Source organism: Fringilla coelebs (genome assembly GCF_963513975.1).
Source record: "Fringilla coelebs genome assembly, chromosome: 21".
NCBI lineage: Eukaryota > Metazoa > Chordata > Aves > Passeriformes > Fringillidae > Fringilla > Fringilla coelebs.
Genome location: NC_140047.1, coordinates 3,218,901 through 3,235,697, shown reverse-complemented (window position 1 = coordinate 3,235,697; position 16,797 = coordinate 3,218,901). Strand labels below are relative to the sequence as shown.

The 16,797-nt window shown below is 50.1% G+C and overlaps 1 protein-coding gene across 1 annotated transcript in view; it reads right to left on the bottom strand.

Annotated features, from left to right (window-relative positions):
- The window catches only part of CACNA1B (calcium voltage-gated channel subunit alpha1 B), a gene marked incomplete at its 5' end in the record, with an annotated part of 303,988 nt that extends 288,742 nt beyond the window's left edge, over nucleotides 1-15,246 (bottom strand). The window contains 3 exons of the mRNA XM_084219396.1: nucleotides 4,280-4,419; nucleotides 11,571-11,676; nucleotides 14,966-15,246. Of these exons, the coding sequence (XP_084075522.1) occupies nucleotides 4,280-4,419; nucleotides 11,571-11,676; nucleotides 14,966-15,246 (527 nt within the window). The remainder of the gene's footprint in view (nucleotides 1-4,279; nucleotides 4,420-11,570; nucleotides 11,677-14,965) is intronic.
- Nucleotides 15,247-16,797: the final 1,551 nt, after the last annotated feature.

Below are 16,797 nucleotides of genomic sequence, written 5' to 3'. Positions count from 1 at the left end.
AAAACCATAGGCATGCAGAAAAAGGAATTCTGCTTCAAACCTTACTAGAAGGCACCAAGGGGAATCTCAGGTAGCTGGTGATGAAAAAGGGACAAGCAGCTCCTTTCTTGGGGTATGGAGTTAAACCCTACGGCCCATTATCCATGATATGGGAAACCAAAAGTACAAAAAAGCTCCAAACCACAGCTGAGGACAGACCCTAAAGCTCATTATCCATTATATGGGAAACCAGATGCATAAACAAGCTCCAAAACACAACTGAGAGCAGACCCCTTCGATATCAGTTTAAATACCTTTAAAAACCCCTAGACATCTGAATTTTGGGAATCAAAGATCAATATCATTCTGTCCATGCCTTGTTCCCCATTCTTCCCCTCAGCACACAGCCCTTGACACCAGCTCCAGGAGTTCTCCAGGCTTTGCATCCAAACCCCAAGAGAAAATCTCTCATGAACTCCAAGAGGAAAAGGTCTCAACCCTCCAGGGCCTGAATCAGAGCTCATGGCTCCAGCTGAGGAATTTGGAGACAGGACAAATTTTTTCCAAAAATAAGTGTGGATTTCTAAAATTTTCAACCCAAAACACATAGCAGCAATAGAATTTAAAAATCCCTTTGCCTCCAGCTTGGAAAAAAATGCATTAAGATCATCCAGTCCCAGGCCAATTGAGAAACTGCACTTTTGTGTGATTTAGAGCTGCTAATGGGTGATGTCACCACTGGAGCCAATGCAATCCCACAGAAACGTGGAAAGAAAACGAGCAGGAGCTATAAAATGTGTGTTTTTCTCCCCAACAGCAACGGGCCCTTCCCAGCAGGGGCAGCTTTCATTGAGACTCATCTACAACTGGTGGAGATCACAAGAAATCACTAAAAAAAATCACAGTGGTAACAAAATCTTTCAAGGAGAGCAACCTGTTCGTTTCCCAGGCCTTTGTTAACAGCAGATCCACAGGTTTCCTTGGAAGCAAGTGAGAAACAGGCACCACAGCATTGCTGGGAAAAGAAACCGAGGGAGTGTTTTCTGGAACAGCAAACCAAAGCCATTTTGGGCCACTATCTGTTAGACTCGAGTTTAGCTCAATAAGATATTGATCCTGGCTCCATGGAACACAGCCCTGATGTATTTCCTGATTAACAAGTTCTGCTGTCTGCTTTTGACAAACAAAATCCCTCATTGCAGGTAGATAAAAAATATATTTATCAATAATTCCAGGGTGCAGGCATTGAGTAACCAAAAAAAAAAAAAAAAAAAAAAAAGGGATTGGAAAAAGCAGGTGGGAAGGATTGCTGCATGATCACTGGAATATTTACACAAGGCTAAGTTCAATCAATGCAGAGCCTTCCCCCACAGCCTCCTCCAAAGCACACCCAGACTCTGGCTGGCCTTTTTCCTATGGAAACAGAGAATGAGAGCAGAGCTGCTCTTTGCTTTTCTGGTGCTTAGCTAAAAGCTGAAAAAGAGATCAGGTTTTCTGACATTCACCATTTACCTTAATAAAAATGAGCACTCAGAGGATTAGCAGGTACACAACTCTGTGTGGGGTATCATGGAACATTTTCATGATCTTTCATGTTTACACAGAAATAAAAAAAAATAGAAGACTCAAAATCCCTCCATAATATTGAAGATCAATGTAAAACTGAGCTTGGGAGCTGAGCACTGCCTGGGAAACATGAAGTAACATTTTCAAGTGGAAATCTTGCACATATGGCAAAGGAAAGCTTTTGATAGAGTAGCAAAATGATATTTCAAAAACTGATGGCCTACCTATCTATATTTATAAGAACACATTAAGTACTGGCTTAGCACTGTCCTTTTTTATTATTCCCTAATAAATTACAGCTTGATCATTTTTTGAAACACACGGATCCAAGTCTGCCTTCCACAGAAATGAGAATGAAGGTCCCACTGTGTCACCACCTCACAGCCACCCCTGGAGGGTCTGTCAGCAGGAAATGTCTCATGTATCAAGCTGACTTTGAAATTTTCATGCAGAAACAAGGAGGATTTTGTCTCAAATAAACAGCCTTGCACAGGTTTCCTCTCTCACCTGAGCTCGTGCAGGCAGTGGGCACATGAAAGGGTTCTGGCCACTGACAGAAACCTAAGGAGGAGGAACTCCAGATTTCCAACACAGCCCCATGGCAACACAGGAGTGAGCCGAGAACTTAATCATGATCTGGGCAATGCAGAGCAAAACACACCAGGCTACAGAGAAAACACTAATTTAACCCCCTGTGTGAAGCTGCAGAGCTTTCTGTGCTCCCTCCACCTGGGCTAGAAACATTCAGGAAAGCACCAGACCAAGCATGAGTAACTCTGTTATTTTCAGTACCTTCCCCCTAACACCAAAAATCGGGCACGAGCTCAAGTGCCTTGTTAAACGCAGCCCTCGAATTACAAGGATTAGAGGTCTGGATTTCCTCAGTGGAGATGACTCTTGGACCTGAAGCCGATGAGTTGAGCCTTTGCCACCCCTGCACTGCTGCCTGGTGGGAAGCCCTTGTACGAGACAATTTCAGCAGGGCCCAGTTGGTGTCACCATTGGAAACAGCAGCGGTGACGTTAACAGGATGGCACTTCAAAGGAACCCGCGGGGCTGCAGATGGCACCGGGGGTCCTTGTTCCAGCTGTCTCATCAAGCTGATATTCCACAATTATTTTCCAGGATCAAACAGTGCTGCAAGAAGCAGCTCCCACAGCGCCGGGGAGACGCCGCTCGTTCCGGGGGGATCCCGCGGCCGTGTCGGCTGCGACGCTTGGAATGTGTCAGTTGTGAAATAAAACCAACAAACTCTGGAGTCTTGTGTTTATGGAGAGAAAAAAATAAATAAATAATAAAGGGAATCCAAACCATGCCTAAACAATATGGCTGGGATTCAGAAAAGCTTTTCTGTGGAGCCTGGACTTTAAGTAGAGAACCACTGGAGTCAGCTGAATTCCAGCATATAGTGGAATGCTTTGCTGTAGGATAAATACAGCCAATGCCAAAGTCCTTTCCAGAATCAGAGCCTTGATTTTATATGTTTTTTTGACACAAACAATGGTGAGGAGATAACTAGGAATCAGAACAGAGCGTCAGTGAGAATAATTGCAGCATCTGTGCTAATTCTCTTTTCATCCCGGTACCCCCTGCTTCTAAGTATGGAAATCTGATTCTCCTTGTGCCTCCACTGAAGTTTCTATTGATTAAATACCCAGCCCCAGCAGCAGGAGAATCAAGCCCTGAATATTTATTCTCTTCCTCTTAATACATCAAGAATTCCCTTTGGCCTCTCAAGTGCTGTATCACGGGGTGCCATGAATGCAAATGGAATTACAGTGATCATGTAGCTAATGAATATATTTGTATATGTATGCAAGCACTTCCCTACTCCACACCACCACCAGGAGCAGGGAATATCCACATTCACCACACACACGAGCAGGGAAGGTGTGGGAAAGGATGGATATGGGAAGCATATCAATAGCAGGAGCCAGGCTGCAGTTTCTGGGGAGAAATGAACTGAAATCCTTCCAAGATGAAGGCTGCAAGCTCAGGACCTCACGCAGACCTTTGGATCGTTTCCTCTGAAGCTTTAAAGCCCAATTTGTAGACTAGAAGTGTTCATGTTTATGTTTTCATTATCCACCAGCATCACCCTCTATTTATATAAATAGACAGAAACTGCTGCAATGCATAATGTAAAATATTGTCAGCATTTCCAAGAGAGACATCAGTGATATCATCTCAAAGCAGGGTACAAAATGCACACGTAACCTTTTCACCTCCATCCTTAATAAGACATTTTGAATTCTTTTCAAACACCTTCGAATTCTTTTGAGCAAAGTTATTTTATAAGGGAATAAATTCATTCCTGCAGAAACTTGGCTGATTTCAGAGTTGTAACAGCTTAAGACCATTTAATTTGGTAGCACTCTCCATGTTGACTTCTAAAGTCATCCTGTAACGTCCAAAAATAAATTGATTTAAATCAGGTTCAAGTACCAGTGGCAATTAGAACCTGCAAAGTCACAGAAATGTCAGGAGGTGTCTGGATCAGACACACACTGGAATATCTACAAAGAAATATCCTCAAAACCACTTTTGAGTTGGTTCAAATGCTCGGCAAGTGACTCATTCAGCACAAGAGCCGTTCTTTGGATTTACTACAGCCAGAAATGCAGGGTTTTAGTGCTACTCCAGTCCAGTCAATCCCAGCCCAACCCAGAGCAAAGAAACACCACAAATGAGGGTGAGAGCCCCGTTAAGCTCAGGGGGAGAGGAGGTCACCTACCCTGTGAGGACCACGACAAAATCCATCACGTTCCAGCCGTTGCGCAGGTAAGAGCCTTTGTGAAAAACGAAGCCCAGAGCGATGATTTTGATACCAGCTTCAAAACAAAATATTCCAATAAAGTACGGCTCAGTGTCGTCCTGGAAAAGAAGGGAAATTAAAGGAGTCAAGGAGATATCCATGTTCCTGCTGTGATAAGCAGTCCCCTAAACAGCTACAGGCAGCAACTTCACACCTTTTCCATTCTTTAAACAGAGCTGGAATTAAAGGTTTAAGCTTGTTGGAGGTAAGCTCACAGAGAAATTTCATTATTATTTCTCTGAAATGAATTTTCTTTACAAATTTGCAATCCTATTGGCCGTCGTCCTGATGGTTTCACACCACACTTTCCACCTTTACGGAATGTTCTGGAGGGAATTTTGGTGTGGAAATTCTGCTCTAAGGGTATATTGAAATTAGAGATGACAGGTTTCTGGAGTTATTGGCATGGAAGATGTTCCACAATTCATCCAGGAGCCTGACACAAGAGGGTGTCTTGGGGAGCAACAGTCAGCCACAGCAAGCCTGACTGCACTGACAGGAAATTATTTATTTATCATTTATTCCATCAGTTCTTTCTTTGCTGCATCTCCTCCATTTTATCAATTTTCACAGCTGCAGCCTCATTTGTTTTCCTTTCACTGGGGATGTGGTTCAGGGAGAAATCCCCAACCCCTCCCATGAACATCAGGAGCAGCAAGATTTGTGTCTGGGGTCCATGGTGCAGCCTAACAATCCATTGGGATTGCAGATTCGTGTCCTTGCTCACTACACTGAAAATCAAGCTTGGTCTCTACAGTTTTACTAAACCTTTCATTCCATCTCTGCACCAGATCTCTCAGGATTAGACTTTATTGACTGGAGTTTCAACACAAATTCAGTGCCAAATGGAAGCATTCACATTTGGAAGGAAGATTTGGGCAAGAAACGAGAACAAAGCAAGATGTAAAAGCAATGGGCATCAATTTCAAGAACTCGTTCATTAGCTTTGGCACCAGTAACCAATTTCCAAATGTGCCTTAGATCCTGGGTTTCAGTTGAATTCAGTGGAAGTAAAGCAGCCCTACCCAAATAAGAAGCAAACTTCCACACTGAGAGATTAGAAATCTCTTTTCCAGCGGCTTTGGCATTCCTGGCCCCCAGAACCAAAGAGCTGAGCTGCTCTTTGAGGCAGAGCTGTTTGTATTTTGCAATTCTCCCAATGACAATAGGGGATTGTTTGTCCTCTGATGGAAAAAGAGCAGGAATGTCCAGGCTTGTGTTCCCAGAACCAGGAAAGAAGCAGGTTTGACACAGGCACAGCAACTCCTGCTCAGCTCTGCCCCACACCCACACTTCAGGACAGCGCTTGCTCCAGAAATTGAGGTTTTCACCCCTAAAAGTTGGGCCTGTTCTGTCTTGAGAGGTGATGCTGAGAGGGACCCTCAGCCCTGGCTGTCCCTGTGTGTCCCAGTCTGGCTGTCCCTGTGTCCCCCAGTATGTCTGTCCGTCCCTGTGTCCCCCAGTCTGGCTGTCCCTGTGTGCCCCAGTCTGTCTGTCCCTGTGTGTCCCAGTCTGTCTGTCCCTATGTCCCCCAGTCTGGCTGTCCCTGTGTCCCCCAGTCTGGCTGTCCCTGTGTGTCCCAGTCTGTCCCAGTCTGTCTGTCCCTGTGTCCCCCAGTCTGTCCCTGTGCACAGAGCTCAGAGCCATGGCCCCAGAGCCCCGGGCAGGGCCTGAGCCCAGCAATTCCCTGCCCTGGAGCTACTGCCCTGGGCAGAGCCAGCCCTGAGCAGAGCCCAGGCAGGCTCTGGGGTCTCCCTGACTGGGAACATTCCAGAACCATCAGCCCTGCACCCTGGGGTGGCCCTGCTGGAGCAGGGAGGTGGCACAGTGACCCCGCTGGGGTCCCCTCCAGCCTGACCCCCCTGGATCTGTAATGTGACAGCACAGCCCTGCCAGGGAGGCTTGGCTGGACATGACCCAGCTCAGCCAGTCCAGCAGAGCGCTCCAGTCCCTGAGGATGCCCCCAAGCTGCTGGTAAACACAACCCCAGGAGAGCTTTCCCATCAGGTACAGTTTGAGTTCTGTTCCCCATGTCCCTGCACACCTCAGTGGGAGCAGCTCTTCCACCATCCCACCTTGCACCCCCTGTTACCTCCATTCCCCTCCACCTTTCCAACCTCACAGCCCCAGCAGCTCCACCTGCCCTGTCCCTGTGTGAGGTGACACCTGCAGAGGCACACACAGGTGCTGGCTGGCCAGGCAGCAACACAGAGCCTGTTAAGCTCCCCCTGGGCCTCTGGCTGAAATGGAGAGCAGAAAATGAAAACCCAGCCCCCAAACTGGCTTCCCCTCCAGCCAAGGGGGGCTTTGCACAAGCAGCAGCTCCTCCAAGCCCTCTGTCCCTCAGTGATGCTGCTCAGAGGACACAGCAGCCACCCCTGCCAGACCTGCAGCTGCCCCTCTCAGAACTGTTTACCCACTGTTTACCCACAGAATCAGGGACAAAGGCCACCAGACCTTCTGTGACCTTCCACAGAAATCCTACAGTGCACATCTTCTTCCAGTAGCTGCTCCACAGCGAGAGCTGGAGGCATCCCAGGGCTCCAACCCAGCACAGAGAAGGGGTCAGAAATGATCCTGTGATTCCAGGAGAAGTTCCTTCCAACTCCTCATGGCCACAGGAGCCCTCTGACAGCCCAATCCACCTGCTCCTGGCTCCACAGCTCGGGGAATGTCTGCACACAAAGGCCTCCCAGCCCATCCCAAATCCCCATCCCACCACTCCTCGTGTGCCTCTAAAAATAGCTCTTCTAAGACACACAAAAAAAGCTACCTTTACCCACATCCACTCCTCCACATTACTCCCTCACTTCCTTCAAGCCTGGTATCTACTCCAGTCTCTGCTCAATCTAGGTCAGGTGCCTGGTGATTACAGCTCCCAGCTTTAAAGAGCCAGGCTCCAGGTACTCCAGGGTTTGATGGGATGTGCTCTTCCCAAAGCTAGAGCTCTTAGGAAGTGGGTCAGGAGTTTTTTGTCGGCTTCTAGGGAAGCAGGAAGGCTTGCAGATGGATTTGGGTATTTATTACAAAGAAAAACTCTCATCTGTAGGGTTGGCAGGGAGGAGCTGGGGAAATAAGAGGCAAAAGAAAGAAGGTCTTTTCTAAAGCATGCCTAAATTTACACCCATTCTGCCCAAGAATCAGGGCAGTGACAACAAGATGAAAAATAAAATTTATGCCCCACTGGGGAGAGGTCCTGCAGCTGACAAAAAAAGGATTTGTCTGATTGTGTGTGATGGAAGGAGGGAAGGACGTGGCTGAATGCCCTGTACAGCCCTGAAATGGCCCTGCCTCAGCTCAGAGCCCCTGCTGGGACACCCTGAATCCCCTTCAGACCAGAGGCTGTGGCCCTGCTCGGGTTCCAGAGGGGCAGAGCAGGTGATGATGAGGATCCCTGTGCGTACTTGGAAGGAGGGCAGAGAATCTGGGCAGCAGCCAGAGCTGTGCCAGCAAGTTGTTTGCTGTGGACACAGCAGAGCTTGAGGCTGGGCCAAACACACATTTAATCAATATGTTTCTGATCAGAAACAACTTCTGAGTCTGGAAAGTCATTACCATCCCCACTTCCCGTCCTAGTGTCTTTCCTTGGCCTTCGGATGTGACAGCCTGGAGAGGTTTGGGTGGGAAAGGCTTTGTTCATGCAAAGGTTAATATGAGCAGCTCACACATTACTGCTCTAAGTGCCTGTGGATGGGAGAAAGCATTCAATCCATTAGTAAATTGCCAGAGCTGTCACAGAGCTGAAAATGTGGGAAAAGTGATGTTCTGTCCTCACATCCAAAACACCCAGGGGAGCCGAACACCCCGAGCCTGCAGTGAACATCCCACAGCCCCTCTGGTGTGCAAGAGGTTTTACAGCAATTTCTGAGAGCCAGAGAGAAGTTTGAGAAGAGGATCCACGTTCACCCCTGGAAGAATTTCCTACCAAGGTCGTTGACACAGAAACCAAGAAAGAAAGAAGGAGGAATAAGAGAAACCTGCAACTGCCTGTTCCAGTGTTTGTCTTTCCTGACCAATGAGTAAAGTGCAAACTGATTAATTTTGTGAGAATGTATAAAAAGCATGCAGGCTAGAATAAAAACAGTTTGGAGCCTGCTGAAAATGGAGTGTGTTGCTTTGTGTTATCTCCATCTCAACTACAACACTGGCGCCTTCCAACAGGGTCTGCCCCAGGGCAGGGCAGGGCAGAAAAGAGATTTCCTGTCCTGCAAGTTCTGGAATCATCCCTGTCCTTCTGGGTGAGGTCTCCTGGAGCTCCTCATGGGAAACTGAGCAATCTGGAAGTAGACAGGGAGGGAAGGAGGTCTCGGTGTGGACAGCCAAGAGCCTCATGAGCAAGGTACCCATGAGGCCACTGGGGGCTGGGATGGGAAGTTCCCAATCCCACATTTGGAGCTCTCACCACCAGGCTCTGGGCTGCCCACAACAGCTCCCTCAGCATCTCTGCAGCTGCATCACCCCTGTGTGTACAAACAATGCAATATTCTTTGGGCAGGGGGAGGCTGACTGGGTGGAGATGAACAGGGACAAAGCTGCTCCACTGGATAATTCCTGGTGGAGATGGGCAGGGGCAAAGCTGCTCCACTGGATAATTCCTGGTGGGAGGGAAACATTCCCAGCATCCAGAGCATGTGAGACTTCCAGCTCAGAGCAGGAGAGAGCCTCGGGGTAGGTCAGTCTGCTGCTGGTAGGAGAATGAGTTTGTTCCTCATTTGATGATCAAGGACCTGAGCCAGTCCCCCAGTTCACGACTAAATGCTCTGATCATCAGTCTGGGCTTTCTCAGAGCCCTGATTTTGACCAGAATTTCCAGCCCAGAGCCAAGTAATGCTCTTCTGTGCATTCTGAGAACTCTCCTAAGTCAGACACTCCAAATCTTGGAGTACTGCATTTACTGTACATGTGCTCAGTTAACCCTGTCTGACAATAACAGGAGCACAGAAAACAGCCTGGTGCTGCAGCACTGCAGGATCGTATCCTGGCTCTTGGGGAGATAAATAGAGGAAAATTTTGATTAAAAGAGAAAAATAATTAAAATGTTTGCATGGGTTCCTCCCATTTTTCCTCAGCTTTAACAAACAGACAATCTTTTTTTTTTTGTCTCTGTGGAACAAATTATCTGGGCAACTTCAGCTTTCCTTCAACAACTCTGCCAACATCTCCCAGTCACAAAAGGCTTGTGATGTGTTCCTCATATTCTTAATATCTGACTAACTCTTCACTGATTATCTCCAATTTGGAGATTTTAATGAAACCAGGAGGAAAAAGAGCCATATCCATTAACCATTGCCTGAAAAAAGACCAATTCCATTCCTGTTAAAGACAGCAGTAAAGCACCTGCTGTTCTGCATGTGCTTGGAATTTGGCTGAACAAGCCTGAAAATGTATGGGAAATGTATGGGAACGTTTCCCCACTGTGGTTTAACACAGATTTGTAACATTTTCAATAAAACAACTTCCAGTTTATAGAAGTAACAGAATTCTAAAGAGGCTTCACTTTGAAAAGTAGAAGACCATTTTTCTTACTCACAATGCTTATTCTTTCCAGCTTATGCTGAAAATGAAAAGTATTTCACGGCTTGTAAAGATTCTCAGCGTTACTCTATGAAAAATCACTTTGTACTTCAGAGTTACAAATGTGCTGGAGTTAAAATGGCTTCAGGACATCTGGATCATACATAACAGTGCTTGGGACAAAAGTGAGGGGTTAATTCTTCCTTCCTCTCTGAGGCAGAGCCAACAGGGCAGAGATTGTGCATTTAACTCACTCAGCTCTCTCTCACTGCTTGGTGGCAATGCCAGTGCCCTCCTTTGGAATGATTTAGGCAGGATCTGAAGGTGTGTGTGCTGTAAAATGGAATTAATACACTGGGGAAAGGACAATAAAATGCCTCTAGGATGCCCTTATAAATCAAGGGATGCAGAGAAACATAAAACCAACATGAACCAAAGGATTGCCAAGCCAGAACGTCCCTGAAACAGCTTTTCCTTATGTTTATATCCATGGAAGGAAATTCCCCAGCTCAGTCCTGGCTCTGAACCTGGGCTTTGCTCACACCCCCAGGCTGGCCTTGCCAACCAACCCCAAAGCACACAAAGGTTTAATGGCAGAAAGATCTACATACAATCATTGATTTATTTTATCCTTGTGTCTTCTTAATTAGAAATAATTCCAACAGAGAGAGAGAGAAAGAGAGAGAGCAAGCCCGTGCAGGAGGGCAGCCAGCAGGAGTGGATCCATTTCCAAACCAGCACCAAACTCTGACCCTGACTCTCCAGATTTCTCTGTAACACACTTTTTCCTGCTTCTGGAGAATGAGATTCTGAGAGTTGCCCACTGGCATGGGCCATCCTTGGGAATTGCAGCAAGCACTATTCAGAGGCTCTCGTTTCTGGCAGCAAGCCTAATGTTATCTTTGTTTGCATAATATAGCATCTACATGGAAAACACATATGGATCCCTATTTCCCCATCCTTTGAACATGCAGGATTAATGCATTTAGGCATGCAAGACGTTCCAGATCATTAAAAGTAGAGGAGAGTAAAAGGAGAAAAATCAAACCAAGAATTATACAGTTTTCCTACAGTGATGATAAATGGGAGAATTATTTTGATGCTATTCTTCTATTTTCTTTTGAAATAAGGTAATTGGACTCATTACCATAAAGCCTGAGGATAAATTATTTTTCTCTGTAAGCTGGTTGCATTTTTTTTTTCTTTTTTTGAAAGGAAGTGTAATCATCTGAACCTGAAGTTTGCTTTGAAGGATCTGTGCTGTGGCAGGAAGAGACACACAAATCCTAAAAGGTTACTCTATTCTACCTCTCCCTGGGAAAATTAAAATTACACAGAAGCTCATTTGATTCCAAAGATAATTCTAAGCATTCCTCAGCTCCTTCCTGCCCTGGTTTAGAGGCAACCTAAGTCTGAAGCCCTTCTGATCATAAGACAAGGTCCAGCTCTCTCCCGTGGCTGGGCAGGGCTGGCTGGAGTGATGAAGCATTCTTGTGCAGATGGGATTGGGAGGGGACAGTTATCCTTGCTGTGACAGATTTTTTTCTGATTGTCAGATCAGTGCCTGTCTGTTTATGTGTGGATCTTTAAAATAGATCCAAACACTAGATCCAAACACTTCCAACACCCAGTGGCCAACTACTTTTTGTATTAGACCAGGAAAATAATAAAAAGAAAATGAATGAATGCAACTCACCAATCTCTCTGACATCGGTGTCTTGTCTCCATCCGGCAAATGTTGTTCCAGAGCCAGCACAATACAATTGGCTATGATTGTAGCTAAAATCATGTATTCAAATGGAGTGGGGACCAGAAGTTAAGGAAGACACTGGACAATATGAGAAGAACCCCATTCAAATCCTGTTTCTACCAACTGAGTTGCATTAATTGAGCAGTCTAAGGTTTCTCATATTTTTTTAAGACATTTGGTCTCCTTGACTTCCTCAGTTCTTTCTGGGGTGTGCTTGGAAGAGAAGTAGGAAATTGACACTTCTCTAAGAGAGTTAGAGACTCACACACAATCTGAGCAGCTCAAGGAATCCGGGTGCAAGAAGGTGAAAGGTCCAAAGGATATAAAAACTATTAATACAAATTGATTTTCAATGAGATTGATAAGCTAAATTGCCTCCAAATAGATTATACAACTAAACACCATCTGCTGAATTTTTCTTCAGAAATATATAACTTCAGCACACGGTGCAAATAAATGATGGGCACAAAAAGTTCAATTTAGAGTACTTACCCAGGTCTAAAACATGAATTACTGCTCAATTGCAATGCCCGCTCTCAGTGAGAATAAAACCCTCAGCGCCTTTTGGGGATGTAGGAGGGAAGTGGGGAGGGAAAAGACTCCAAATCCAGCACCAGGTCCCCCCTTCTTTTTTGCCACCATCTCCCACCCTGAGCTGTGCCGAGCCCCAGCTCTCGCAGGGTGGAGCCGTGCCACGGGCGGCAGCGGGGCCGAGGGCGGTGATGGCTCCGCTCAGCACCGTGGGGAGATGGACCCAGAGCATGGGGAGATGGACCCAGACCATGGGGAGATGGACCCAGCACCACGGAGAGATGGACCCAGAGCATGGGGAGATGGACCCAGAGCATGGGGAGATGGGGTCAGCACCACGGAGAGATGGACCCAGAGCATGGGGAGATGGACCCAGCACCATGACCATATGGACCGAGACCATGGAGAGCTGAGCTCAGCACCACGGGGAGATGGACCCAGCAGCACCAGGAGATGGAACCAACACCATGGGGAGATGGGCTCAGCACCAACGAGAGATGGAACCAGCACTGCGGAGAGATGGAACCAGCACCATGGAGAGCCGGACCCAGGACCACGGGGAGATGGGGTCAGCACTGTAGGGAGATAGACCAAGGACTGTGGAGACCCGGGCTCAGCACCACAGGGAGATGGACCCAGCCCTGCAGAGAGATGGACCCAGCACCGCGGAGAGCTCAGCTCAACACCATGGGGAGCTCCTCTGAGCGCAGCAGAGCTCAGCTCAGCACCAGGGACAGCGCCGAGCCGCACCGCAGACGCAACACCCTGGAGGGCTCGGCTCAGCCCCCGAAGAGCTCGACTTGGCAGATTGCTGAGCATCGCGGGCAGCTCAGCTCAGCATCGTGGTTAGCCTGGCTCAGCACCATCATCAGCCTGGCTTAGCACCACAATGAGCTCAGCTCAGCACCGTGGTCAGCTCAGCTCACCACTGTGGTCAGCCTGGCTTCAGAGCCGTGCTCAGCACAGCTCAACACCATGATAAGCTGATCCTAGCACCACGGTCAGCTTAGCTCAGCTCAGCACTGTGGCCAGCCTGGCTTCAGAACCATGGTCAGCGTAGCTCGACACCACAGTCAGCTCAGCTTAGCACCATGGTCACCCTGGCTTCAAAACCGTGGTCAGCTCAGCTCAACACCTTCATAAGCTCATCCCAGCACTGTGCTCAGCTCAGGTCAGCACCATCAGCTCAGCTCAAGCACGATGGTCAGCTCAGCTCAGGACCGTGGCCAGCTCGGCTCAGCACCACGGTCAGCTCGGCTCAGCACCACGGTCAGCTCGGCTCAGCACCGTGGCCAGCCTGGTTTCAGCACCGTGGCCAGCCTGGTTTCAGCACCGTGGCCAGCCTGGTTTCAGCACCGTGGCCAGCCTGGTTTCAGCACCGTGGCCAGCTCAAGCCAGCACCGCGGGCAGCGCCCGGCCCCGCCCGCCCGCCGGCCCCGCCGGCCCCGCCGCTCCGGCGCGGGGAAGCGCCGGTGGCTCCGCCGGTCCCGCCGGCTCCGCAGCTCTGGGGGTCTCCTCCCCACATCCCCCGGAAAGATGCAGCCGAATCACTCAAGAGGCAGGGCAGGGAAAGCCTGAGTCTACCCGCGCAGTCAAGGCGGTGCTCTGCCTGCCACCGGGGGTTTGGGGCTTGTTTATCCAAACTTAAATGCAGGGAAAGATAAATAGATGAGGAAATGCAGCAATCGCTGGGATCGTATAATATGGACAGAAAGATCAATTCGTGTTTGTGTGTGTTCGGAGAGAAGGGAAGTGCATTGACTCCTCTGGTGTATTTTTCCTGTTAGCCCCTCAGGAAGTGAAAACTGGGGAAGTCTAAGCAGGAGCTGGCCTGTGTGGCAACTGAAAGTGTTGCTAGGAGGCTGGGAGGAGGCCGTGCTGCTGTTAGCTGAGGATTAATAGGGGTGTGATATGAAATGAAAAGAAAACAACCGGCTCCCCTGAGACCCCCAGTGTAAAGCACTCCTGTACACACACACACACAAAATCTGCTCCCTGGGAGCCTCAGCCTGCTCCCCTCTGCTCCCAGCTTACAACCATCATTCCGAGCAAAGCCCCCTTCTCACTGCAGCTCACTTGGCCTGGGAGCTGGGTCTCAGACAGAAAGCATCTGCCCCTTTCACAATACAGCAGATGATCCCTCTCCCCACTTACTGCCTCCTTCTGCCACAAGGCTTTGCTAATTTTAATTTTTTTTTTTTTTTTCGTGCAGCCTAAGCTTAGGCTATGCACCTAATCGAAGTGCCATGATTCATGTTGATTCAAATGGATTCCGGAGGGGATGTGCTAAAAGCGAGCTGCAAGGATTGCATTCCTGGGATTTACCTGGGCTCTCAACGTCCCCTACTATCAATGCAGCTTCAGTGCTAAGGTGTCACCATTTTTATCCCACATTCCTTCTTCTATTCACAGGAAGGCAGAAGAGTTGAAAGGCTCCAAGAAGGAAATAAAAATCAGGATTCACGGGCACGAATCTCACAGAACCTGACTTGAATTGTAGGAAATGTCAATCCATGCACCTGTACATCTCACCCCTAAAGACACCCTGACACGGCTTACACACACCCCTGGCATCAAACACACCAAAAGAAGCCTCGGTGCTCCCACAGAAGCAATTCCCTGATTCCCATATTCCCATATTCCCACTGCCACGGCCGTGCATCATGTCGGGCACACGGCTCCCAGCACACACACCCATGGCACAGCCCGATCACGTCTGCATCAGCAGCAGACACTCTCCCTGCGCTGCCTGGAGGGGTCTCTGCCCCTCAGCCTCCCTCTCCCCCTCCCCACCTTCCCCCCGTGCCCACACAGCCTCCCTGAAAGGATATGGCCACTCTGTTATTCGCTTGGCGTATTTCCGTATAACATTATCTTCACTGAAGATGAAGAGGGATCTGTTGACTGTGAAGCAGTTCTGTTTGACAGGGATGGGGTTGTAGAGAGCCATAGTCCTGGCTCTCTGAGCCATCGACTGTTTATACATCCTTTGGCCGGCTTGGGGGCCACCTTGCCGGCTGCTCCCTCTTCCAGCCCCGGCCGGCCCTCCACCTCCATAGCGGGTTGGCAGATCATCCCCAAACCGAGCCATCCTCGCAGTGCACGGAGCCGGGCGCTACAATCCAAACTGGCAGCCGAGGCGAGAGGAAGACGCATCACAGCGCGCAGCTCTTCTCCCTCCGGGGGCTTCAGTTGCGGGATCGGGATCGATCGCGGCAAAAATAGATCGATAGATAATAAAACAAAAAATATCCCTTTTCCTTCCTCCACCCCCTGCGCTTCCCCGCCGCTGTGGCTGCCCGGGGGTAGGAGGAAGGCTCCGGGGCTCCGCTCACCTCCCCGCACAGGTGGCGTTTCTCCGGCCCGACCTCATGGCCGGGGCGGCGGGGGGTGGCCGCGGTGGCCGCGGTCCCTTCGCCGATGGGGCGCTGAGCTGGGAAGGGGCTGCGCTGCTGCCGTGCCCGCCGCGGGAGCGCTCCGCCGTGCCCAGCCCAGCCCGGCACGGCTCCGGCACGGCTCGGCCCCGCCGCATGTGATGCCCGGAGCCAATCGGCCGCCGCGGCTCCGCCCGCTCCAGTCACCGGCACCGGGGGACGGGCGGGGAGGGAGGAGGGAGAATGGAGCCGGCCCGGCCCGGCCGCCACCGCCCACCCCGGTAAATACGGCGGAGCCGCGGCCACTCCCCGGGGAAGGAGGGTTTGATCCTCCCCCGCCCCTGCGCAGCGCTCCGCGGGCGCGCAGAGCCCCGGCCGGCGGTGCCGCCGCTCCGATGGGTGGGGGGCACAGGCGAGGCAGCCCCCGCGCCTGCGCGCCGCCGCCCAGATGTGCGCTGCCCAGATGTGCGCTGCCCAGATGTGCGCGGCCCAGCTGCTGCCCCCGCGGGTGCCCCGAGGCGCGGCGCGGGCGGCGCAGCTCCGGTCACCCGCCGGTGCCCCCAGAGCCCCCCGGGTGGGGGGGTCGCAGTGTGAAATGGGGTGCGGGACCAGGGAGGTGCCCAGCTGGCAGCCCCGGGGGCTCGGGGCCGGGCACGGGGGGTGCGGGGCGGGGGATGCGGTGCCCGCAGCGCTCACGGCGCCGGGGCGGTGCGGGGATGTGCGGCACGGGCTGGCTGCAAGCAGAGCTGCGCCCTTCTGCACAACTTACTTTGTTTCTCCTTGGTTTGAATGACTCCTGCAGAGCGCTGGATACCTTTAATCCTGTATTTATGGATGAAATCCTTTAATCCTGTTTATTCCAACACCCTCTGTTGCTTCCCTCCAGCACAAGTCAGAGAGATAACTCCTCCTTGTTCCTGGAGCGCCGCACGGCAACAGACACTGCAGTAGCTGGCGAGGAAATGCTTTTGCATTTTAGGCTAAATTTGGGGTAGAAACTATTAACTTTGAGAAGGGACCCTCCGGAGAAGTCAGGGCTGTCAACAGGGGGACATTTTCACTTCCTCCACAGCAAGGAAAGCCTGGACTCTGCCGCTAATGTGTTTTTTGCCTTAGTCATCCAAGCTCAGTGCAAAACCAGCCCACCGACCAGGCAAGCCTGGAGCAATAACATCTGCTGGCTTCAGGAGCCAGTCAGAGGGCTGGCAGCAGCCACAAGTGACACAAATAAGGTCTGGCAAGACGCAAAGGGTGACTCTCCGGAAGGA